The sequence below is a fragment of the Mercenaria mercenaria genome, chromosome 2, assembly GCF_021730395.1.
Source record: "Mercenaria mercenaria strain notata chromosome 2, MADL_Memer_1, whole genome shotgun sequence".
Taxonomy (NCBI): domain Eukaryota; kingdom Metazoa; phylum Mollusca; class Bivalvia; order Venerida; family Veneridae; genus Mercenaria; species Mercenaria mercenaria.
In genome coordinates this window covers 39,096,485-39,124,085 of record NC_069362.1, presented here as the reverse complement: position 1 = coordinate 39,124,085, position 27,601 = coordinate 39,096,485, and the positions used below count along the sequence as shown (strand labels likewise).

General features: G+C 36.7%; 1 protein-coding gene across 2 annotated transcripts; it reads right to left on the bottom strand.

Moving 5' to 3' along the window:
* Positions 1-490: 490 nt before the first annotated feature.
* Positions 491-27,601, bottom strand: LOC128554429 (uncharacterized). Of its 2 annotated transcripts, none has more exons than XM_053535714.1 (10): positions 27,246-27,601; positions 24,607-24,796; positions 23,919-24,002; positions 20,964-21,052; positions 19,012-19,194; positions 17,485-17,622; positions 15,089-15,144; positions 11,734-11,870; positions 11,152-11,276; positions 491-839 (listed from the first exon to the last, which is right to left on the bottom strand). In XM_053535714.1, the coding sequence occupies exons 1-10, from the start codon at positions 27,351-27,353 to the stop codon at positions 678-680; spliced, it is 1,272 nt and encodes a 423-aa protein (XP_053391689.1). In that variant the 5' UTR covers positions 27,354-27,601; the 3' UTR covers positions 491-677. The 2 variants fall into 2 exon arrangements, with proteins under 2 accessions (XP_053391689.1, XP_053391697.1); XM_053535722.1 differs by lacking the exon at positions 27,246-27,601 and adding an exon at positions 27,104-27,238.

The following is a 27,601-nucleotide window of genomic DNA, read 5'->3' as shown; positions in this document are numbered from 1 at the left end:
TAAAGCAATAGCTTTGATAGTTTAGGATAAAAGCTGACCTAAACATAAAACTTAACCAAGAAAACTGATTTTCGAGTCCAAAAGGGGCAATAAATCTTGCAAAAAGCAAGATGGAGTTATGTTTCTTGATGTACAGGGTCTGCTTATGATGGTGAACAAGTATTCCAAGTTTCAAAGCAATAGCTTTGATAGTTTAGGAGAAAAGTTGACCTAACATAAAACTTAACCAAGAAATCTGATATTTTCTAAGTACAAAAGGGGCCATAAATCTTGCAAAAAGCAAGATGGAGTTATGTTTCTTGCTATACAGGGTCAGCTTATGATGGTGAACAAGTATTCCAAGTTTCAAAGCAATAGCTTTGATAGTTTAGGAGAAAAGGTGACCTAAACATAAAACTTAACCAGGCAACGCCGACGCCGACGCCGACGCCGACAACCGCTCAAGTGATGACAATAACTCATCATTTTTTTTCAAAAAATCAGATGAGCTAAAAAAAGAAGATGTTTATTCTATGTTTACACAGTTACAGTTAAGAAATGGCATGTAGTTCATATATTCAGACATGTAATTTTGGCATAATATATCTTAAAATTTTGTTTGACTACCACCTAAAATAAAATTACTTATTTAAACAGTACACTATCTATACATGTATACCGTTTTCTCTTAAGGTTATTTAGTCTAACTCTTTAACAATATATTTTAGCTTTTTTATAGCCTTATCTATCATATCAGAGTTTAGATCATTATGTGTGACAATCCGTGTAATATGGGGGTATATCGCCACACCCCGCACTGCAATACTTTCACCAAGCTCCTCCCTCTCTTTGTCTGTTACCTAAAATAGTAACAAAATACAGTTCAATAGTCTAGTATTTGTGGTACCCATAAAAAAATCTGGTTACCTCCTTAATGTACCATAGGCCTAGGCTTGCACATGAAAACTGAACAAAATGTATCAAAAGCATTCGCTAAATACGCATACAATTTTCCTCCTACATATACTTATGCTGTAAAATGGTCTTACATTCCCTTATCTCACTCATGCATGCTGGGCTTGCACACTGAAGGGTGAATGAAGTCTACATGCTTCTTTATTCATATATACAGAGGAAGAGCTGGAGAAACAAAACAGCCTCACTCAACTTAGAGCGAGATGGCCAAAACCTGTGGAGATTGACGAGACAGCTGAACGATGAAGAAACAGGAAGAGGCTCAGTAACTTTGGAAGAGAATGGTGAACTGTTGATGGGTAAACAAGCGGCAAACACTTTTGCCTCTAACTACAAAGATGTTTCCAAAATCCCCATCAACAAGGAATGGCAAAGGGAAGCCCAAAGAGAAACAAGAGGACCATGATGGTCCTGAATCGCTCACCTCTTCCCACATGATCCAGTTTTGAGTATGACGTCGTTTTTTCTATTATTTGACATAGTGACCTAGTTTTTGAGCTCATGTGACCCAGTTTTGAACTTGACCTAGATATTATCAAGATAAAAATTCTGACCAATTTTCATGAAGATCCATTGAAAAATATGGTCTCTAGAGAGGTCACAAGGTTTTTCTATTATTTGACCTATTGACCTAGTTTTTTAAGGCACGTGACCCAGTTTCAAACTTGACCTAGATATCATCAAGGTGAACATTCTGACCAATTTTCATGAAGATCCATTCAAGGGTATGGCCTCTAGAGAGGTCACAAGGTTTTTCTATTTCAAGACCTACTGACCTAGTTTTTGATCGCAGTTGACCCAGTTTCAAACTTGACCTAGATATCATCAAGATAAACATTCAGACCAACTTTCATACAGATCCCATGAAAAATATGGCCTCTAGAGAGGTCACATTTTTTCATTATTTGACCTACTGACCTACTTTTTGAAGGCACGTGACCCAGTTTCAAACTTGACCTAGATATCATCAAGGTGAACATTCTGACCAATTTTTATGGAGATCCATTCACAAGTATGGCCTCTAAAGGTCACAAGGTTTTTCTATTTTTAGATCTACTGACCTAGTTTTTGACCGCACATGACCCTATTTCGAACTTGACCTAAATATCATCAAGATGAACATTCAGACCAACTTTCATGAAGATCCATTGAAAAATATGGCCTTTAGAGAGGTCACAAGGTTTTTCTATTATTTGACCTACTGACCTAGTTTTTGAAGGCACGAAACCCACTTTCAAACTTGACCTAGATATCATCAAGATGAACATTCAGACCAACTTTCATACAGATCCCATGGAAAATATGGCCTCTAGAGAGGTCACAAGGTTTTTCTATTATTTGACCTACTGACCTAGTTTTTGATGGCACGTGACCCAGTTTCGAACCTGATCTAGATATCATCAAGATGAACATTCAGACCAACTTTCATACAGATCCCATGAAAAATATGGCCTTTAGGGAGGTCACAAGGTTATTCTATTATTTGACCTACTGACCTAGTTTTTGATGGCACGTGACCCAGTTTCGAACTTGACCTAGATATCATCAAGGTGAACGTTCTGACCAATTTTCATGAAGATCTTGTGAAATATATGGCCTCTAGAAAGGTCACAAGGTTTTTCTATTTTTAGACCTACTGACCTAGTTTTTGACCACACGTGACCCAGTTTCGAAACTGACCTAGATATCATCAAGATGAACATTCAGACCAACTTTCATGCAGATCCCATGAAAATTATTGCCTTGTGTGAGGTCACAAAGTTTTTCTATTAGTTGACCTACTGACCTAGTTTTTGATGGCACGTGACCCAGTTTCGAACTTGACCTAGATATCATCAAGGTGAACGTTCTGACCAACTTTCATGAAGATCTTGTGAAATATATGGACTCTAGAGAGGTCACAAGGTTTTTCTATTATTTGACCTACGGACCTAGTTTTTGATGGCACTTGACCCAGTTTCGAACTTGACCTAGATATCATCAAAGTGAACGTTCTGACCAATTTTCATGAAGATCCATTCAAAAGTATGGCCTCTAGACAGGTCACAAGGTTTTTCTATTTTTAGACCTACTGACCTAGTTTTTGACCGCATGTGACCCAGTTTCAAACTTGACCTAGATATCATCAAGATGAACATTCAGACCAACTTTCATACAGATCCCTTGAAAAATATGGCCTTTAGAGAGGTCACAAGGTTTTTCTATTATTTGACCTACTGACCTAGTTTTTGATCACAGTTGACCCAGTTTCGAACTTGACCTAGATATCATCAAGGTGAACATTCTGACCAACTTTCATGAAGATCTTATGAAATATATGGCCTCTAGAGAGGTCACAAGGTTTTTCTATTTTTAGGCCTACTGACCTAGTTTTTGACCGCACGTGACCCAGTTTCGAACTTGACCTAGATATCATCAAGATGAACATTCTGACCAATTTTCATGAAGATCCATTGAAAATTATGGCCTCTAGAGAGGTCACAAGGTTTTTCTATTTTTAGACCTACTGACCTAGTTTTTGAAGGCACGTGACCCAGTTTCGAACTTGACCTAGATATCATCAAGGTGAACATTCTGACCAACTTTCATAAAGATCCCATGAAAAATGTGACCTCTAGAGTGGTCACAAGCAAAAGTTTACGGACGCACGGACGCACGGACGCACTGACGCACGGACGACGGACGACGGACACCGCACGATCACAAAAGCTCACCTTGTCACTTTGTGACAGGTGAGCTAAAAAGGGAAAGGCAGACAAGCCAAGTGACACCAGAATGCATGAAGCAGAGTCCTAAACTGCATGAGCTACAGACAGCTCTTAGGCAGTTGAAGACAAAGAAGTCTCCTGCACCAGATGGAGTCACAAATGAAATGCTGACCCATCTAGGCACTGAAGCAATTTGCAAACTCCTGGAAATTTACAACTACAGCTGGACACAAGGACTGCTTCCACAGATATGGAAAGAGGCGGTCATTATCCCCATCCACAAGAAAGGGAAGGATCAAAGGAGGCTGCAAGCTACCGCCCAATCAGCCTAACCAGCTGTGTGGGAAAGACCATGGAGGGGATTGTGAATGCACGCCTGAAGTGGTACATGGAGACTAACAACCTATTCGCAACGCAACAAGCTGGCTTCAGACAATTCCGCTCCACTAAGGACTAGACCACTTATCTATCGCAAGAGATAGAGGACGCCTTCCAAGAGCAGAAAGTCGTGCTTACAGCATGGATTGATCTGCAGAGGACATTTGACAAAGTCTGGACTGATGGACTCCTCGTCAAGCTGATGAGGACTGGAGTAGGAGGTCACATGCTGAGGTGGATTAAGTCATACCTCTACAACAGGACAGCAAGAGTCAGTTTAGAACATGCCAGCAGTAGGAAGTTCCTGTTGCGTCATGGTGTCCCACAAGGTGGAGTCTTATCCCCTACACTCTTCTTGCTTTTCATAAATGATCTGGTGTCTGAACTACCAAAAGGAGTTAAGGCTGCTCTCTACGCTTACGATCTGGTGTTATGGTGTAAGGAAGAACATGCCACTACAGCCACATACAGGATACAAGAAACCATCAACAAGCTTTCAGCTTGGGCTGAAGATTGGTGTGTATCGATCAATACAGAGAAATCGTCCACCACACTATTCTCCCTGTCGTCAAAGCAGAGGGTGGGTAAAATCAAGATGGGAAATACTTCACTGATTGAAGCAGACGAGGCAAAATACTTCGGAGTGACCTTTGACAAACAGCTAACCTGGAAGCCCCACATTAGTCAAGCAGAAGGGAAGGCCCGTAGGAAGCTTGCCATGATGCGCAAACTTGCTGGAACAACGTGGGGAGCAAATGAGCAAATACTCAAGATAGTATATCAGGGAACAGTGAGACCCCATTTAGAGTATAGCTTAACTGCCTGGTCCACTACTGCCAAAACTAACCAACAGGCTTTAGACAAGGTTCAGAACCAAGCACTGAGGATCATGACAGGTGCTACAAAGTCTACACCAATCTCCTTCATGGAGAAGCTAACAGGCACACAGCCATTACAAGACAGAAGACATGCAAAGGTTTTGCTTCAAGCAGAGAAGTTCAGGTCTTTTCAAGACCATCCCATAAAAGCCAAGCTAGATGGCTACACAAAGAATTGGCTCAAACGTAGCAGCTTTGTACATGAGGCAAAGAAACTCAATCGAGAGTTCAAAACTGAGTTGAGCATTGTAACCAACGACTCCCCTAGGTAGTGAAGACATTATAAACCCACTAGCGAATGTTCTGTCCTCAGTGACTGTGAGACTTGCTGTTCCTCGTCTTGACCGCGGGAAGCAAGAGGATGAAGGCATTCGGAAGAGCCTCACACTTGCTATGACCAATGAAGACTATCCTCTGGAATCATAGACTCATGTCTATACATACGGATCAGCCACATGCGCCGTCAAAGATGGAGGAGCAGGAGTTTTCATTCAATACCCATCTGGCAAGAGAGAAACACTATATGCAGCCACAGGAAAACACTGCAGCAATTACAAGGCAGAGACTGAAGCACTCATGAAGGCCGTCTCAATGGTTGAAGACTCGGCAGAAGAAAGCTCCCCAGTCGTCTTTCTCACAGATGCACTGTCTGTCATGGAAGCTCTGATCAACAATTAAGCTCCGCAGCTAGCCAGGAGAATGCAGAGCCTGAGTATAACCTGCAAAGTAGCACTTCAGTGGATTCCATCCCATTGTAGACTTGCAGGCAATGAAGAGGCAGGCAAACTGGCTAAGTTAGGAGCTCAGTCAGAACAACCAACAGAACCTGTGAGTTACAAGGAGAAAGTCACCATCATCAAGGCACTAACGAGACCAAGGATGGAGGAAGATGCTTTTCATCTCCTTGCTCACATGTACAAGAAATACAGACTGACATCATCGCCAACTTGTCCATGTGGTGAAGAAGATCAGACTGCGGAGCAAATACTTCAGAGATGTAAAACGCATGACCAGGAGCGAGCTGCAACTTGGCCGATAGATACCTCAATCCACCAGAAACTGTATGGAGGCATTGAGGATCTGCGGCAAACCACAAGTTTCATCAAGGCTACTGGTCTGACAGTGTAGTCGCGAACGAAAAGAAGAAGAAGATTCATATATACTTAGACCTCTTTTGCACTCACCCCTATGTTAGGCAACAAATCAAAAGGTCAGACCTGTTGTTGCTAAAGAGATGGGTCAAGAAATGGATTCTCAGTCGAGACCAAAAAATATCTTATCACTTTTCCTTCACCTTACTGGCATTCTTCAAACGATGTCTGTCATCCAATTCTTAACACCAATAAATACTAACAAGAGGGCCAAGATGGGCCTTGGTCGCTCACCTGTGTAACAAGCCATAACAGTGTAAACATGTTTTACCTAGTGATTACATGGAAAACTAGAACTGTCACAGGAGTGACTCATACCCCCACCATACAGTCTTGTCACAGAAGAATGGCAACCATAAGAAATCTTAAAAATACTTAGTCTTTGGAGTACTTCATCCTGGGCTTCCACATGTAAGTAATACTAGTATAATACTAGTATAGTAATACTAGTAAATATATTAAATCTCTAATATTAGAGATACACTAAAAGTGAATACAAGAAAGTGTCTTACCGACCCATGTTACCACAGAAAAATGTATTTACTTTTTACATAGGACTTATAATAAAAAAGTTAGAAAAATACCTAAAATATTGAAAATCTAAAAATAGGATTTCTAAAAATAGACCAATTCCTGGAATTTAAGGTGAAGAAACTCCATACAAAAGTTAAAAAAAGGTTACTTCCCTTAGGCTCTAAGCCAATCAGAATGAGATATAGTGAAAATACATCAAATTAACCTTAAATTCTAGGTAAAAGGGGACACAATTCAAGAAAAATTAGTGTCAGAGTTATGCACCTTGTGTCACATGATGTGGGTGATGAGGTGGAACATCTATTTTAAGTCTGAATCAAATCCATTCAGTAGTAACTGAGATATAGTGAAAATACATAAAAATTAACCTTAAATTCTAAGTAAAAAGGGGCATAATTCATGAAAAATTGGTGTCAGAGTTATGCACCTTGTGTCACATGATGTGGGTGATGAGGTGGAATATCTATTTTAAGTTTGAATCAAATCCATTTTGTAATAACTGAGATATAAAGAAAATACATCAAAATCAACCTTAAATTTAAAGTAAAAGGGACATAATTCATAAAAAATTTATGTCAGAGTTAAGCACCTTATGTCACATGATGTAGGTGGTGAGGTGGAACAACTATTTTAAGTTTGAATCAAATCCATTTAGTAATAACTGAGATATAGTGAAAATACAACAAAATTAACCTTAAATTCTAAGTAAAAGGGGACATAATTCATGAAAACTTGGTGTCAGAGTTATGCACCTTGTGTCACATGATGTGGGCACATGATGTGGGTGATGAGGTGGAACATCTATTTTAAGTTTGAATCAAATCCATTCAGTAGTAACTGAGATATAGTGAAAATACATCAAAATCAACCTTAAATTCTAAGTAAAAAGGGGCATAATTCATAAAAGAAATTGGTGTCAGAGTTATGCACCTTGTGTCACATGATGTGGGTGATGAGGTGGAACATCTATTTTAAGTTTGAATTAAATCCATTTAGTAATAACTGAGATAGAGTGAAAATACAGCAAAATTAACCCTAAATTCTAAGTAAAAGGGGACATAATTCATGAAAACTTGGTGTCAAGAGTTATGCACCTTGTGTCATATGATGTGGGTTATAAGGTGGAACATGTATTTTAAGTCTGAATCAAATCCATTTGGTAATAACTGAGATAATAGATTTCGGGACGCGACGGGACGGGACCGGACGGGACGCGACGGGACGCGACGGAACGCGACAAAACTGACTCCTATATACCCCCCTCAAACATGTTTGGTGGGGGTATAAAAATATTCTGACCAATTTTCAGTAAGATTGGGCCAAAAAATGTGGCATCTTGAGTGTAAACAAGACTTCATGATAACAAACGCTGACCAAAATTTATGAAGATAGAATAAACTAGAATGTGTCTGTTGGACACAGGGTGTGCCCCCCACTGGTACATTTGTCATAAATAAGGGGAAATCATTCAAATGTTTGCAGTCTTAATGTATATAGCCTCAAAAAAAAAATTATGAAATGGATTCATTATTCTATATCATATACTTTTTGAGCTATGAACATCACAAACAAAAAATCCACTATTTTGGCTATTTCAAGGGCCATAACTCTGTAATAAACACTAAAATTCTCAAGAAGAATGCCAAGTGTGCAAGGTCACATTATGATAAAGACTCAAGCAAGGTTTCATGAATTTACATTAAATACTTTTTGAGTGAGGCATATAATTAGGTGAAAATGTGCATTTTTGACTATTTCAGGGGCCATAACTCTGGAAATAGGAGGCAGACCCAGATGAAAAATAGGAGGTGCGCAAGTTCACATCATGATAAAGATTCATGCAAGGTTTCATCAATTTATATCAAATACTTTTTGAGCTAGGCGTGTCACAAGGTGAAAATGTGCATTTATGACTATTTCAGGGGCCATAACTCTAAAATTAGGGGGCGGAGCCAGACGAAAAATAGGAGATGCGCAAGGTCATACCATGATAAAGACTCATGCAAGGTTTCATCACTTTATATCAAATACTTATTGAGCTAGGCGTGTCACAAGGTGAAAATGTGCATTTTTTACTATTTCAGAGGCCATAACTCTAAAATTAGGGGGCGGAGCCAGACGAAAAATAGAAGTTGCGCAAGTTCATATCATGATAAAATCTCATGCAAGGTTTCATTAATTTATTTCAAATACTTTTTGAGCTAGGCGTGTCACGAACTTCGGATGGACGCACGGACGGAAGGACGGACGTACAGATGCACGGACAAGAGCAAATCTATGTGTCCCCTAGGGTGTAAACAAGCTTATTCTTTGATCTGACCTGGTGATCTAGTTTTTGTCCCCACATGACACAGATAAAAATTCATATGATATTTCAAGCAGACAAACATTTTGACCAAGTTTCATGCACATCAAATGAACAAGAGCGATAACACACTTTTCCTTCGATTTGACTGGGTGACCCAGTTTCTGACCCCATATAACCCTGTTTCAAACTTGGCCTAGGAATAAGCCAGATTTCGAAAGGAACCCAGATCTTGTGACTTTAGTTGTGTGTAAGTGTGGTTAAAATCAAATATAAAATGTCACTTCTATCGTGTTCACATGGTAAAAATTACTAACTTTTGGGTTCTTTTAGGGGTCAATCAGGGGCCGTCACTCTAGAACCTATGATTGGATCTGAAAGATTCACCAAGATTCATTGTTGTTGAAGACATTTTACAAGTTTCTATCAAATTGAACCATAAATAAAGTCTCTATATGGCTGCGAAAGCCAAAATAGCAAACAGGGGCCATAACTGTGGAACTCATCATGGGATCTGGCCAGTTTTCGTAAGGAACCGAGATATTATGCCAATAAAAGTTGTGTGCAAGTCTGATTAAAGTTGATTGCAAAATGTTGTCTCTACAGTGTTCACAAGCCAAAAATAGCATATTTTGGCCCTTTTATTTAAGGGGCAAAAACTCTGGAACCCATGAAGGAATCTGGCCAGTTTTCGAAAGGAACCGAGATATTATGCCAATACAAGTTGCTTGTTAGTTTGATTAAAATTGATAGCAAAATGTGATACCTATCGTGTTCACAAGCAAAAAATAGCAAATTTTGGCCCTTTAAGGGTCCATAACTCTGGAACCCATGATGGGATCTGACCAGTTTTCGAAAGGAACCGAGATATCATGCCAATACAAGTCGTGCGCAAGTTCTATTAAAGTTGATTGCAAAATGTGGTCTTTATCATGTCCACAAGCCAATATAACAAATTTTGGCCCTTTAAGGGTCCATAACTCTGGAACCCATGATGGGATCTGGCCAGTTTTCGAAAGGAACCAAAATATTATGCCTATACAAGTTGTGTGCAAGTTTGATTAAAATCAAATACAAAATGTGGCCTCTATCATGTTCACAAGGAAATTGTGAACGGATGGACGACAGATGGACGACAAACGAAGGGTGATCACAAAAGAAGTGTAGCTATGTCCAAATTGCCAGAGAATGCTTAAATCTTTTTCTTTTGTATTTTTTGATTTTCTCTTGTGACGGGGTAGGGGTGGAGTGAGGGTGCAGGAGCTGCTTATCATCAGACTGACACAGAAATAGGCCATATAGTGACGTTCCTGCTTTTGATTGTTGAGGAAGAACCCTAAGTGCCCCTCCAGCATTATTTCAGGCATCAGCAAACACCAGTGTAGAACAACCAATCTTCGGTAAGCCAGCTGGATGGCTTCCTCACAAAGACCCCCAAGTGTGGTTTTGAACCCAACCCATAGCAGTGAGGAGTAAATGATTCAATGCCAGTGACCTTAGCCACTTGGCCAGAGAAGAACCAAGGAAATGCTTCAGAGTTTGCTGTTAATTCTTACATACTTAGAAGGGAAGGTCAAGGTCGTTCATGTTGTAGATCACTTTATACAGTGTGTTCATTACAAAGTCATATTACGATGTCATTAACCATATACAAAATGCCAATGTGTAATTTGTAAATTCAAAATATTTTTGAAAATTCTGGAGGCAAGTAAAAAAAATAATCCATCACGTCTGCCAGTGCAAGTCAAGTGTTTTCCAGACCATCAAGTCTGCGTTGATAAAAATACTCAACACTGGATTTCTCGTTCTCAGCTGCCCCTTACATTATTTGTTTGGGTTGATGCTTTTTCACGTTTTCTTGAAGGGGCCATTAAATAACCAGTTTCGCGATTTGTACAGCACATTGTTCCTGTAATATCATTCATATGAAGCAAGTGGCGATGATGTTCGACAAGTCTCTTCACATTAAAATAACCAGTTTCCCCAGATATTGTACCAGCACAAACTTGTTCTCTGTAAGTAACTGCCAACTTCCACATATGAATCAGAGGTGGATGATGAATGATTTCAGACACAATGTCTTTTATCAAACTGTCACACATCAAACTCAAGACCCAATGAGCTAATTGAGCACCCCTCATATTTAGAAAACTCTCATCTTTTATGGGTAGGCAAGTAAGATCCTTACATTTCAAAATGACATTTAAAATCACAAAATAATCAACAAAATATATTTGACAAACCTCCATCATTCTCTGACAGAACTGTGCAGCTGTCAGACCCGGTTTCAACATCTCAAACATAATCATGTTGGTGTCTATGCCATCCTCTGGTATATGTATAGCTTTACTGTTCAAATCTTTTATTGCTGAAAACACATTTGGTAAAAATATTACCTTACAAGAGCTGTCAAAAGGACAGAATACTCTACTATATTAAAAAAGCTTGCACTTTGAGAAGTGAAAATTGCATTTGTTCAATATCATTACTATCATTACCAGGAGAAGTGAAAATTGCATATTGTATAAAGAAAATTTTCAGGTTTTCTTAATTTTACGAGGGAGGAATATGTAATGAAATAAGTAGCTAATAAGACAAAAATAACCCCCAAAGTGACCCCTAGTGACCTTGACCTTTATTGCCCCTTAAACAAAAGTTTTCTAATCTTTAACTAAGACACACAAGACTTTTCTGAATATGGACAGACACTGAAGGTCAAATCCATATGCCTTTACATTTTTAACAGGGCATGGAAACAGAAAGCAACCATAGCTACTTCTGAATCAGTGTATGAATGAATTCTTGATACATATGCAATACAGTACCATTAGCAATTTTTTTAGCCCAAACGTTGTCTTCCTGCAATCTTGGAACGATATTGTCAAGAGAATATATCGCTGCTGCTGCTACAACCCCCGCCTGTCTCATCCCTCCACCAAGACCTTTACGCATTCTTTTTGCCCTAAAATTTAAAATGCAGTAAGACACAGACTGATAGAAATGAAAAAGAGCAAACTCCAACACAATGTTACTTCCTCTTATCTGTACAGTAGATAAGGCCATCACATATAAATCTGGCTGAATTTCAGCCGAGTTATGTTTTTACATTTTTTTAATTTTGTTGTACAATATTTGTATCTCAATAGTTAAATGTTATATTTGAGGGTGGATCCAAAAGTAATGTCACTGCATCCATGGTGCGCTTATTCATCTGAGTATAATAATAAAACAAGCCAAATGTCAATCACTAAATGCACTTCACTTTTGAAAATCACAATATTCAACATACCATATACTATGTCGCAAGTAAACATTATTGTCCTATATAAATTCAATGTGCCTGAATACAAATAACTGCTGCCATATGAATTTTTAGATGTGACAATAATGTTTCTCCCGTTCTGTGAATTTAATGATGTCATCTCTTTTAAATATCTATCAGTGTTAACCTTGTTTATGCTGAGAATGTCAAATTCTGACAAAAGTAGCGCCCTTTAGCTTTTAAATAGGCAAATCAGTTAGAGCCACAGAACATTAATGAAATCAATTGAAAAATACATGCACTAGACTAGTAAACAGGTGTTGTTTTCAGGACGGCATGAGTCCTACTCTGTAATGAGATGACCATATAACGAAAACCTTGATTTGCGTCAGTGATTCATTTTTCTGACCAACATTTCCAGTGAAGGGTCATTGAAATGGCTCTATTGATACAAAGGTTTTTTCTTTGGATTTGTCTGTGACCCGTATGTGTGACACAAATGAACCAGTATACGAATAACCTAGATTTATAAAGGCAATAATTTGACCAAGTAAATTTCCCATGAAGTCAATTGGCAACAAAGTAAGCCCTTCATCGTCATACACAATTGTTATCTTTTTAGAATATTGCCTAATAACTAGTTTCTCGACCCGTATGACCCATATTTGAACTCATACTAGATTTTATCAGTGCAATCTTTACTTGATCATATTTTCATGTAAGATTCAATTTGGCAAATACACTTATCATTGAAAACAAGCTAAATGTTAACAGACATAGCAGGCTGATCTAACTCAAGTCGCAGAGACAAAACTTCACCTAGCACTAAAGATTAAAATAAAAATTCAAACTCTGATAATATGGCATAAAGGGCTCTGTGGCTTGAATTTTTAAATTGGGACTACAATTAAACAATCAGTTTCGACGAAAAATAATTATATTAACATTTTCATTCATTATAAACCCGTCAAATTTTCTTCATTCAAATAGTGATGATTTAATAAATTTATTACTATTTTTGTAACAATAACTATATACACATCATACTTAGGAAAATTTCTTGATTCATTAACGATATTGAAAGAGACCTACCCTAATCTGCGATAATTAACGCTTTTTATGTGAAGCATTTCAAACTAACAAAAAACACATCAAACTTTTTTTTATTGTTTAATTTGGAAATCAAACTGTATTTGTTAGCATGGGAATTAATCTTCACAATATGACAAAAACATTTTAACAGGGTGGTAAAAGTTTATGATCGTTTCAGGGAAGGAATATAGTGCCGCCAAGAACCCGAAAGACTGGGATTTTCACACATTTTTCCTAATTGACAAACACTCCGAGTTCCTATTTCAAGGGATCTATGGTTATTGTGAAACTTTTTGTAACAAGTATTATCATCTTGTTCAAAGGACTAATACTTTGTTACTATACGAAAGGTGTCTCAAACAGCAAGTTGCATGGACCTGCATAAAAATCAGAGGACTAATGATTGTGAAAAGGACAATGAATATTGATAGCAGTCAATAAGAAACATCGTCTCGGACGTCAATAACGTCAATGATGTCGGCGATCGCTGCAAGTATGCCTTCCATATATGTCGGTATCGTTAAAACTATGCAACATGTCTTATCGATATTTTTAGACAATATTGCAAATAGATAAAGGTACTTCGGTATGCATTTTTGTTTATTTTTTTTTAACTATACACGATTTTACAGCTACAGTGACATTACTTTTGGATCAACTCTCGTATTTTGCCTGTAAATTCAATTTGGGCAGTACCATTTATCCCTTTAAATGATGTTCGCTGACTGAATAGTGAACAGAGCAGATATGCAGGCTGATCTTAATCTGCATTTGTCGCAGAGACAGAAACCCTTGCTACCAGCAACCTAAAGATAATATTTTGTCTCATCTCCTTGATATGACAGTAAAGGGGCCTCTGTGGCTTTGTTAAATTTCATATTTGGCAACTACAGTTTTGACTGAAAAATTAATATGTATTATGTAACCCCACTTTTCAATTTCTTGCAGACATTCGCTTCAATTTTCCCTTCCATTCACCTCAGTAAGATGATTTAGAATATCACATGGATATTCTAGTTGCTGTAATCAATTACCATTGGATACACAATTAGTTTGGGAAGTTTTCTTTGATTTCATTTTAAAAAAAAGTTTCTGCAGGTATAGAGACCTAACCCTAGAATCTGCAATAATTTATAGCTGATCTTTTTGACCAACTGAAAAAAAAACAACACAAAACTTTTTTTCAATCATTCTGTGACTGGGAAATTACTCAATTTGTATTTTGTTTTAATTTGGGAATTATCTTTCATAAACTATGATAAAATATGGGTCAATTTTAACAAGGAGGCCATCAAATTTTTGCATCTGTTACAGCAGGAAAAAAGCGCCCTTTTTCAATAGACACCCTTTTCCCAAAAATGGAATTTATCACACATTATTTCCTAATTTCAAACACAGCTTCCTGACTTCCTAATTGCCAGATGGAAAGATCTGAATAGGGTTATTGTGAATACAGGCATCAGTTTCACCAAGTATTATAAGTCTGTGTTCAAGTTTAACTAATACCTGTATACAGAAAAAGATCTGTATCTCAAAACGCTGTCTAAAGGTATATGCATTGGTACCTGTTAACAGCGCATTATTTTTAAGGTAGCGGACCCGTAATGACAATTGTCAATTTTTGGCACAATATCATATTCTCGTAAGGCAATTCGGCATTTTTCAGACGTAAAGAAGCTCAATGCGCACAAGGTTTTCCAATTTCCACAAAAAAAAAGGACAATGCCTAAATTACGTGAAGAGGATATGTAATTTGCCAATTTTAATTACAGGTCCATTACTATTACATAAATACGGGATTTTATCATTAAAAAATGTGCACTTACATGTCAATGAAGTCTTTGCTGCCAGCTATTATAGAACCTATAGGTGCTGCCAATCCCTGTGTAGTAGCAAGTTAGTGTAAAAGTTAATGTGAATAAGTAAATTAGAATTAATCTTTAGCCTGCTGGCGGCAAGTCATTCTGCCTTTGCAACCAGTGCAGACCAAGATCAGCCTGCATGGCCATGTTGGTTGATCATGGTTTGCACTGTTCGCTATTCAGTAGGTAAATTTTCAGTGAACACCCTTCTAATAATAAATGGAACTGTCCAAATTGAATGAGGGACAGTCCGTTTTAGAAATTTAGCAGGCTAAAGGTTAATCAGGTAGGTTACATTTATCATATAACTATGTACAACAGACTACAAAAAGTGACCATCTTCCGATGTGTTGTCTTATCCTTGGACTAAACCTTTTCCAAATAAGAAAGGTCTTGAATCTTTAACAGCTATGATATATGTAACGGTATTTTGAGATTTTTTATAACTGAAAGCGTTTAATTTCTCAGATACATTTAATGAACTGTGTTCACTGTGACCCAGTTATTAGACAAGACATTCAATTAGGATAAATAGCAAAATGCCGCCATCATTCAATTGCTATGATGAAATAAAAAAATCTGCCCACCCAAAAAGCTATCATAACTGGCGTGACCCTGAATTTGGTGACGAGATAAAGAATCCTCCTTTTTTTTTCCTTACAGGACTGTTTACAAAAAGTAGTTCCATGTTGCTGATGAATTAATACATGGTATAATGAGTTACACAAGGATATGGCCATTTTTTTGGTTTAGTTTTACTGCTGATTGTACCAAGAAAAAATCTTGAACACCTTCATTCAATTTTTTTTTGGTGAATTTCCAGGTTTTTGGTGAATTTCCAGGTTTAGGTTTTTGGTGAATTTCCAGGTTTTTGGTGAATTTCCAGGTTTTAGTTTAATTCATTGAGTAAATGTCTACATATGCATAATTGCTCAACAGCAATTTTTATGGAGTATTTTTATTGGGTGTTGTTTTTCAAAACAATTATTTTCCTTTAATGTAAAATAGCATCTCAATATTTTTTGGAGGTAAGAAGACATGTTATATTATATGTATGACTTTCATATCACTTGAAATATTCTCAAGTACAGAAAATGATATGTCATGGCTTGTTTATATAAAATAAAGAAGGAACTGAATTAGTATAACCTTACTGGATATGTCATGCACAACAAACAAACAAAATTATTCATCTAAAAATGAATTCTAAATGGCTGGCATAACAAATATGCCAACATTAAGTAAGCCTGAAATATTACACACTAAGTTGTTATTTCTGATAAATACTCACAAGAGAAGACAGTCACTATGTAAACATATGCATGCAATGTAAGTAAATGAGAAAGGAAAATTGATACAGTGGAATAATTCAATTTGTGGGCATAAAATTTAGTGGTCTGTGGCCAAAACAGCTATTTCATGGGGGACTTAATTTGTGGATGTCAGAAATACAGGAATTTTCTGTGTTCCTTGGGATTCAATGTCCTGGATAGAAATAACCACAAAGTCCATGTCAACTAACCCCCAATGAACAGTATTCGCTTGTGCTTCTCATTTTCTGGCCTTCCTAAAATGGTTCCTAGACAAAAAGCAGTTTTCCCTGACAATTTTTTGCAGATTTAAAAAAATATTAATATTCTTTTTTCTAGTATATGAAATCAAAAGCAAAGCGATACATTTTGTATTTCTTATAAAACATTTTCTTACTCGACTTTGCCTATATTGTCAATTAAACTTTTAATTGAATTTAAAAATGCCCAGGGTTTTCAAATGTTGGCCAAATGTTAATCTACCCCTATATCCAGTTTTTACACACAAAAAATTGACCACTTACAGCCAGATAAAATTAAATTCCCTGCAATATCCCCAATATTTTTAAAATTTCAATATTAAAGCCCTGACAATTTTCAAATTTCCCCGACGATTCCCTGACCTTGAATGTTTTTACTAATTTCCCTTACTTTTCTATGACATGTAGGAAAACCGCTTTAATATTACAGTGCATCTGGGGTCATGAATACCAGTAATATCAAAATCAAATTTAAAATACAATTAATATTGTCAATAAATTTCCAGCAACAAGCAAATATAATCTATTTGATTCTCTTACTGCGTGTGCAAGAAAATGGCTGTAAAACCATTCAATTATGTGAGCACGAAATTCCATTGTTTTGACCAAAATAGCTATTTTGTGGGGATATGAGTTGAATGATGGATTTCAGCTTTTGAATATAAACTGAATAGGGATTTTATTTGTGGACTGACTCGGGCATGGAATCCACAAAAATTAGTTGCCCACAAACATTAATGATTTTACAATATGTTATGCTGAATGTTAGGAGTACATGCGAACAGGTTACCTTGGAGAAGCACATGTTAACACTATCGCTGTATTTCATTATTTCTGATACGGGCACGCCAAGTGCCACTGCGGAGTTCAGGATCCGAGCACCATCTGTATGTACCTTTATATTGTGTTCTTTTGCTATCTGCCATACCTTAAAACAAAATTTTGCAAGTTTAACATAACATTTACACAAGTATTTTTAAATAACATCAGAGTCTGGAACCCGACTGTTATCCATACTTACTGCCAATCTAAATCTTTTCCCTGTAAAACACAGGCTTTATGAAACAAATTGATACAAGTCTTGTACAATCAACTCAAGATTTTACTGTACCCAAAATCAATTCATTGGTTTTGGAAAAGATGTTGTTTAAAGAAATTGTTGATGAAAATGTGACCACGCTCTCTGGCGGCCATGCTTTTTGATGAATCAGAAAAATTTGAATGATACTTGTAGAAGGTCACACAAGGACAATTTGTGTGAAATTATTTTAAAATCAGGCTCACACAAGGACAATTTGTGTGAAATTATTTTAAAATCAGGCTAACAGTTTTATACAAGAAATTTTTAAAGTTTCTACTATATACATATGCGGAAAAGTGACCATGCCCTCCCTCCCCCACCACCTCCCCACCCTCCCTACACCTGGCAGCCATGTCTTCTGACGAATCGGAATAATTTGAACAATCTTGGTAGAGGGTCACACAAGAACCATTTGTGTAAAATTATTTTAAAATCGGGCTTAAAACAGTTTTACACAAGATTTTATATTATACATATAGGGAAAAGTGATCACGCCCTCTGGTGGCCATGTTTTTTGACGAATCAAATAATTTAGACAATCTTGGTAGAGGGTCAAACAAGGACCATTTGTGTAAAATTACTCTAAAATCAGGCCAGCAGTTTCATACAAAAAGTCTTTTTCACTATATACATATAGGGAAAAGTGACCACACCCCCTAGTGCCCATGTTTTTTTGACGAATGGGAATAATTTGAACAAACTTGGTAGAGGGTTACATAAGGACCATTTGTGTGAAATTTTTTCAGACAGACTAATGGTTTGGAGGAGATGTTGTTTGCCCCTATGTGTAACCAAGCGGAACCGTTTGAACAATTTTGGTAGAGGACCATCCAAGGAACACCCATGCCAAGTTTCATCAAAATCCATTCAGTGGTTTTGGAGATGTCTTTTAAACTCAATAATTCATTATTGTTGACAACGGACGGATGACTTGACGCATGCACGACGGATGACGAACACAGCGTGATCACAATGAGCATTGCTCAGGTGAGCTAAAAATTAAGGGCAATGCATAATTATTATACATTTAATCAAGTGCTTTTAAGATCATGCCTTTGTAAAGGTTAGTTTCAGATTAAAATTAATTAATATATGATTTATTTTTTCTCTTTTTGTTTACATTTGGAAAAATTAAAAGAAAATTTTGGGATTACTACACAAAATCTGCTATAACATTTTCTCTTATTTTTTCCTGTATTTTTGTTTAAATCTAAAGATTGTCCTTCTATCAGGTACCTCTTTTAAAAATGATAAGGGAAGTGCTTTTCCTCCACAGAAGTTCTGAGAGTTTTCATGGCAAATAAGCCCAGTGTGTGGTTGGTGGACATCACTTAAAGGTCGTATAGCTTTGCGGAGCTTGTCTAGGTCATATGTACCATCATCATTGTTACGAATTGTCCGTGGCATCACACCTGCAAACTGTAGAACATATTTAAGAAAGACTGCATAATATCTACTGCTTCCCTACAAACAAATTAGGTCATAATTATACGGACTTCCTACTTTAATAGTAGAACAAGATTCTGGACGCTCCTTGGCGCCATTTCTGGCACAAGCTTGTGCTTTGTTAGAACCACCGACTTTTCGCAAAACAACTGGATGGCTTCTTTACATGAAAGACGTCTACACCTAAAGACAAGTTTGGTGCCCACAGCTCATAGTAGCAAATGATTTGGTGACTGACCTTTACTGCTTACAGAGACCCCTTGGTGACTTAAAAAGTGAGGTCATTCACTGTCCTGCTTAGTTCTTTCAGAGACAGTTGTAAGTTGCTTGCAAAGAATTTTTATATACCAGTATCCTTGGAAATGTAAGCAAGCATGCAAATTAACTAGGAAGCTTCATCAAATCAAGACTTGTCCAAACAGCATTACCCCAACACAGTGAAATATTTCTTGCATGCCGGACAGAATTTTCCTGTGCTTTTCCGGTGCTAGAAAAACTCATCTTACACCCAGGTGTAAGATGACTCACGTGCTGTAATTTATAAATGAATGCATAAATTCATATGCTACTATAGCGCCTTAAAGAAAAACCTTCATTTTTCTTTATATCTTCTACAAATTGAAGAATAAGGTATGTAAGAAAATGAATCAATCACTGGCAGTGGGTAAAGATGGGAATATCCGGCACTCGGGTAACTGTTTAGTAAGTAACTCGGCAGGAGCCTCGTTACCGCCTAAACAGTTACCCTCGTGCCGGATATTCCCATCTTTACCCACAACCAGTGAAAGATTCTTATAATATAGCACAAAATTTGTTCTTACTTGAATACTATGACTGAATACCAAACACATTATAATATATTATTATACCAGATTTAAATAGCACCCTTTTCATGATAAACACATTCAAACGTGCTTTAAATACAAAGGCAGCCACACAGGGCGCCATTCATCCTTTACGAGTACAGATGCAGAGCAATCTGACCAGCACAGCCTAGCTCTATGTGAAAATAGTCTAGTTCTTAAACGTGCCTGCTGTGTGGCATCAATACACTGGAAGCAGTCTTTCATGGCTATAACCAGAACTGGTCTCTGGCAGGAGCATTTTATCATCTTATTCAATTGAAAAATCTTATATTCAGAAGGTAACCTTGAAAAGGTACTGTTCTCATTACCATCCCACTAAGTATGTTACCTGTTCCATCTTGGTATTAAATCATGTAATTTGACCTGAATTTAATCTTCTCTCGGACAAGCATATACCAATTTTTCAAGCTATATGTTTTCCTCAGACCTGTTTTGAGCACTCTGTACCAGGTCTTATTTTGGGAATGCCAACAACACAGATGAAATTAGAAAAATGCACTCAGAAACTGTCTTAATTATGTGAAAAAACTAGTATAACTGTAATGTATTCAATTTTTCTTTCTGTGTGTCATATTTAATGCATAATGGCATTTTAATAAGTTAACTGTCCAACAGTGTATTAAAACTGCTATTTACATAACCTAAATAGATGTTCACACTTGCAGAACAAGTGTAAAACAGCAAAACAACCCTAAAAGTAAACAAACATTAATTCTGTAAATTTAAAGATCCGCATTGGGAAGAAACCACAGTATTACTTTTTTGTTTTCTGACTGATTCCTTTTATATGAGGTAGATTCATTGGGGCAAAAACCGTAACAAGAGGTTTTTTTTCCAGATATATAACTAAATTAAAAAATGTCTCTTTTACAATACCTGTGCAATTCCAGCCTGTTCATTCAACAATATATGTGACTTGTGCCCAATAATAGCCTCCTGGCCACGCTCACGACAGTGTACCAAAACTAAAATATGAACAGCTCTCAGTATCATAAATAACAAGAGGGTCATGATGACCCTGGATCGCTCACCTGACTAATATGAGCTACATGTTTCAAATGTCAAACTGATGATTTTTAGAAAATTTTTGGAAGATTTTTCTATGTACAATCAAGTAACCCCTGGGGTGGGGTCAATTTGACCCCGGGGGTCATGATTTGAACAAAGTTTGTAGAAATCTACTAGGCAATGCTATATGTCAAATATCTAAGCTCTAGGCCTTCTGGTTTATTTTTAGAAAATTTTGAAGATTTTTCTATGTACAATCAAGTAACCTTGGGGCGGGTCAATTTGACCCCGGGGGTCATGATTTGAACAAATTTTGTAGAAGTCTACTAGGCAATGCTACATGTCAAATATCTAAGATCTAGGCCTTCTTGTTTATTTTTAGAAAATTTTGAAGATTTTTCTATGTACAATCAAGTAACCCTATGGGGCGGGTCAATTTTGACTCTGGGGGTTATAATTTGAACAAATTTTGTAAAGGTCCACTAGGCAATGCTACATGTCAAATATCTAAGCTCTAGGCCTTCTGGTTTATTTTTAGAAATTTTTTGAAGATTTTCCTATGTAAAATCAAGTGACCCCTGGGGCGGGGTCATGATTTGAACAAATTTTGTAGATGTCCACTAGACAATGCTACATGTTAAATATTTAAGCTCTAGGCCTTCTGGTTTATTTTTTAAAATTGTTTGAAGATTTTCCTATAGAAATCTATGTAAAATCAAGTGACCCCTGGGGCGGGGTCAATATTGACCCCGGGGTCATGTTTTGAACAACTTTAGTAGAGGTCCACTAGGCAATGCTACATGTCAAATATCTAAGCTCTAGGGCTTTTAGTTTTTGAGAAGAAGATTTTTAAAGATTTTCCTATGTAAAATCAAGTGACCCCCGGGGTCATGATTTGAACAAATTTGGTAGAGGTCCACTAGGCAATGCTTCACACCAAATATCTAAGCTCTAGGGCTTCTAGCTTTTGAGAAGAAGATTTTTAAAGTTTTTCCTTTCCGTTGCCATGGCAACCAGAGTTCTGCATGGAATTCAATTCTTTGAATAATTTTTGTAGAGCTTCACCCAAGGAACATTCCTGTGAAGTTTGGATGAAATTGGCCTAGCGGTTTATGAGGAGATGTTGTTTAAAGTAAAAGTTTACGGACAACGGACGATGGACGGTGACTGATCAGAATAGCTTACCCTGAGCCTTTGGCTCTGGTGAGCTAACAACACAAGTTAAGAGAATAAAAAACTGAAAAACTGAATAGGTCCTATACATTTTGTAGAAGTTCGTCTTTTAGATAACAATATCTTACAAGAGCTGTTGGATGACAGCGCGCTCGACTATTCGAAGAATTGATTGAAGAATGGGGTCAAAATATTTCCATAGATTTTCAGACTAAACAAAAAAATGGATTAAACAAAAAATGTTCCTGTATTTGTGGATTTCGATTAGTCTTGCACTAAATGGCAATGTGTGACCATGATGGCAAATATGTTAAGTTATATGTTAGGCAAAACATGGACTTATATGAAAAATTTAACTTATCTCCAAGTCCAAAAGGGGCCATAATTCAGTCAAAATAGTTGACAGAGTTATGTACTCTTGCCTACAGATGGAAATCATGTTGATAAACTAGTGTTAAAAGTTTCAAAGCCACAGTTCAAATAGTTTTGACAAAACACTGACTTGTAGGAAAAACTGAACAAATTTGAAAGTCCAAAAAGGGCCATAATTCAGTCAAAATAGTTGTCAGAGTTATGTACTCTTGCCTAGAGATGGAAATCATAATGATAAACAAGTGTTTAAAGTTTAAAAGACATATGTCAAATAGTCTTGACAAAACATGGACATATACAAAACAGAACCAGTTTCCAAGTTCAAAAAGGGCCATAATTCAGCCAAAAAAGAGGAGAGAGTTACGTACTCTTGCCTATGATAGAGACTATTATACTGAACAAGATATAAAAGTTTCAAAGCCATATGTCAAACACTTTACACAAAATATAACTGGTACGAAAAACTTAACCAAGATTCTAAGTCAAAAGGGCCATAATTCAGTCAAAATGCTTGATGGAGTTATGTACTCTTGCCTACAACTGGATATTGTGATGGTAAACAAGTGTTGAAAGTTTCAAAGCTTTATCTCAAAAGACTTTGTCAAAATGTGGACTGGTACGAAAAACTTAACCAGGATTTCTAAGTCAAAAAGGGGCCATAATTCAGTCAAAATGCTTGATGGAGTTATGTACTCTTGCCTACAACTGGACATGGTGATGGTAAACAAGTGTTGAAAGTTTCAAAGCTTTATCTCAAAAGACTTTGTCAAAATATGAACTGGTACGAAAAACTTAACCAAGATTTCTAAGTCAAAAGGGCCATAATTCAGTCAAAATGCTTGACAGAGTTATGTACTCTTGCCTATAACTGGACATGTGATGGTAAACAAGTGTTGAAAGTTTCAAAGCTTTATCTCAAAAGACTTTGTCAAAATATGAACTGGTACGAAAAACTTAACCAAGATTTCTAAGTCAAAAGGGGCCATAATTCAGTCAAAATGCTTGACAGAGTTATGTACTCTTGCCTATAACTGGACATGATGATGGTAAACAAGTGTTGAAAGTTTCAAAGCTTTATCTCAAAAGACTTTGTCAAAATGTGGACTGGTACGAAAAACTTAACCAGGGTGTGACGCCGACGCCGACGCCGACGCCGACACCGACGCCAACGCCGACGCCGTGGTGAGTAGGATAGCTCTACTTATTCTTCGAATAGTCGAGCTAAAAACCCTCTAAATCTTTACTTTTACTTCTATATAAATTTTGTGATTCGCATACTGGAGATAAGGTTGCCCATTGTCCCCGTCGGTACAAGCAGGGCGTCCTCTGTTCCAAATAATTCTGCACAGCGTCTCTGTAATTCTGAAACATAATGATAACAACTTTTCTGATTTTTTTTAAAAAATAAGACAACAATCCTGTGTCACTTTATGGAAGTAGAAGAACTCATCCCTAAATTAACCTTTACGCTGCTTAATTTCTAAAATGGACTGGCCTATCACTCAATTTCAGCAGTACCACTTTGTATTCAAAGGGGTGTCCACTGATAAGTTGCTGCCTGAACAGCGAACAGTGCAGACCATGGTCAGCCTCCTCAGATGTGCAGGCTGATCTTGATCTGCACTGCTCGCAAAGACAAAGACACTTGCCGCCACCAGACTAAAGGTTAAATTGTTAATGTTATGAAATTATTTTGGAGCCATTTTACCTTTTATGGGCATGAAATTTTTAAGTTCAGACCAAGAAGATACTAATTTTTGGATTTCACTTTTTAAAACAAAATTAGTCCCCAAAGAATATGAATTATTTCACAGTATTTTTTAGCCTAGGAAGCGTACTGATAGAAAGTAATTTTTATAAAATCAATTCAAGTTTTCAAATTTTAAAATCATGGTATTTAATACATCAAACAGAAGAAAAATCGTCAATGCACAAAACTATCCAAAATAAGCATTAACCAGTATACCATTTACAGTTGGATCTTCACCGTATACATCATCTCCAACTTCTGCCTCGGCCATAGCCTTCCTCATAGCAGGGCCTGGTTTCGTGATGGTGTCACTACGTAAATCAACTAACTTTGGTTCTACTGCCAGCTGTTGTGACATTGTGTAAGCCGGGCTGGGTTTAACACCTGTGTGATACCTGGAAAATGCCTGAAATTTACACAAGACTATGTCTGAAGCATATGCTACAACTGCACAATAACTAACACCTGATTTCACACTTTTATGCTCCAGTAGATAATTTAAATATCCATACAAACAAGAGCTGTCCTTAAAACAGCGCTCGACTTTTCTCAGTGCTTGACTATGAATTAGAGCTTTGCCAGTAAAATTTTTATAAAACTTTAACCAAAAAATCTAAGTTAAAAAGGGGCATAGCTCTGTCAAATTTCAAATCAGTGTTATGGAGTTTGTTTCCCCTGGTACAGATTTTGATAGTAAATAAGTATTTTAAGTTTCAAGTCAATAGCTTTGATGTTGTAAAAAAAAAATTGACAAAAAATTTAAAATGGGCATTACTCTGTCAAAAGTCAATCAGAGTTAAGGGATTTGTTTCTTCTGGTGTAGATTTTGATAGTAAATAAATATTTTAAGTTTCAAGTAATAGCTTTGATAGTAACTGAGATATTTGACTTTATCAAAAACTTTAACCAAAAATTCTAAGTCAAAAAGGGGCATGACTCCATCAAAATTCAAATCTGAGTTATGGGGATTGTTTCTCCTGGTGTAGACTTTGATAGTAAATAACTATTTTAAGTTTCAAGTCTTTGATAGTAACAGAGATATTTGATGTTATCAAAAACTTTAACCAACGGGGACGTCGACGGCGATGCCGAAGCTGGGGCGATTGCAACAGCTTTACTTTTTCTTTGAAAAGTCGAGCTAAAAAAATCATTCACACCCATTCAAAATACAATCAGCATCCTTTAAACAATCACTTTGGGATAACTGTAAGGGAACACAAAGAGATGAAATTCAGTACAAGCGGCCCGAATGGGCCAAAGTCGTTCACCTGAAGGGGACTTTGATCATTCTGACCAAGTTTGGTGGACATACTTCAAGAAGTTCATTAAAAAAGAAGTTATTTGAAGTTTTTTTCTAAGTTTTTCCATGAGAAGTCATTTAAAGGTATTTCTACTTTAGTTCAGGTGGCCCTAAAAAGGGGCCTATCACCCCTATTAGAAGAAGTGATGAGAAGACATTATAATAATGCTACACGTTAAGTTTAATCAAGTGGTTCGTGAGAAGTTGTTTTAAAGGTGTTTTTTTTAAGCCTTTGCGGCCCTTAAAAAAGGAACCAACTGTAACTGCAATGATGCGACAACGTTTGGTGAAGAACCGTCACTGGAAGAAGCTGTTTAATGTTATTTCTATTTTGAGAAATATCGGCCACTAAAAGGGGCCAAGTGCCCCTCATGAACAAATTTTGGAGAGGACCATAAAAATAATGCTACCTCTAAAAGGGGCTGACTGCTCCTATTTGAAAAAATCTGGATTAAATGATACTTCCAAACAAGCCGTTTAACAGTATTTTTTCCTCCAATTTTAGATGTAGCGGCCCCTAAAAGGTGTCAAGTGCCCCCACTTGAACAAACTTTGGAGAACACCTTACAAAGATGTTACTGACCAAGTTTGATGAAGATCCATCAGGTGATTCATGAGAAGAAGTTGTTTAAAGTTTTTTCTATTTTTAGATCAGGGCCAATGTGAACCATTGAATGAGCTTGATAGAGGTCCATACTACAAATCTGACCAGTAGTTTCAGAGGAGAAGATGTATAAGTAAAAATGTTGAAACAGGATGATGGATGCAGACCATCCATCTATACTAATACCTTATTGCTGAACTAAAACATGTCTCCAACAACCTATTTTGAAAGCTCAATAAGATTTACTATAAATGTTTACATATATGTCTAAAATCATGCCACAATTTTTTCATTTGCAAAAACAATCTTAACAAAACTTAACTGGAGCAGAATAGGACAAAATAAGTCAGACGCAAGTTTGAAAAATGTCATATTTAATCAGGGACTAATTTTTCATGGAATTTTGTGATGTGTCAATTAAATCATAACAAAACAAGAAAATTCAAATTCATTCTATTATTAATCTTTATCATACTGGACATGATTGATTCTGCCTTTGCGAACAGTGTAGATCATGATCAGCCTCCACATCCAGGCAGTCTGATCAAGATCTGCACTGTTCCCCATTTCAGTCAGTATCTTTTTGGCAAGCACCCCTTTTAACAGCTAATGATACTGTTCAAAATGAAAGATAGACAAGTTCATTATCGAAATTTAGCAGGGTAAGGGTTAAAACACTGAAATCAACAAATCTCTCCACAAAATAACTGTTTGGGCATAAGCATGCAACTTTAAACTACTGAACAAAATTAGATAACTTCACTTCGGCATTACGTCAACAAGACTTTAGTGTTCTTAATCCCAATTACCTGTTCTAATATTTTTTAACTTGCTCTGATCTTACAAACACAATAATCCTTTGATATTTAGCCTGACCTGCTTTATCAGTGCTGAATTAAAACTCCCATGACCTTTATCTTCAACATTTTAAACTTTCATTTTTGTACCTACTGTTCGCAAAATACCAACTGATTTCAACTGCTGGGAACCAACTATTTCCAAAGCTTGCCACATAGCTGGTAGGGAACCAACCAATCCTCTACTGGTGAGGCTCATCATGGATTAATCTGAAAAATGGCACAGACATTTCATATCCTTGATTTAAAAAAAAAACCTGCACAAATATGAATCTAAATAAATTAAAAAAGACAACCCAATTACTTAAAATTTCCAATACTGTGAAATCATTAATATTCGTTGGGGACTAATTTTTGCCAATTTTGTCATTGAGTCAATCCACGAAATTTAATCTCAACAAACACATATAAAATTCCCATTCATTTTATGTTCAAAAGTTGAAATCCACA

Excerpts from the sequence above, each read along its gene's own strand:
- LOC128554429 (XM_053535714.1), bottom strand. The coding sequence starts at position 27,353 with ATGATGAGCCTCACCAGTAGAGGATTGGTTGGTTCCCTACCAGCTATG. Across the intron at positions 11,277-11,733 it reads GGCTAAAAAAATTGCTAATG|CAATAAAAGATTTGAACAGT; the intron begins GTACTGTATTGC and ends ATGTGTTTTCAG. Across the intron at positions 840-11,151 it reads TCTGTCAGAGAATGATGGAG|GTAACAGACAAAGAGAGGGA; the intron begins GTTTGTCAAATA and ends TTACTATTTTAG.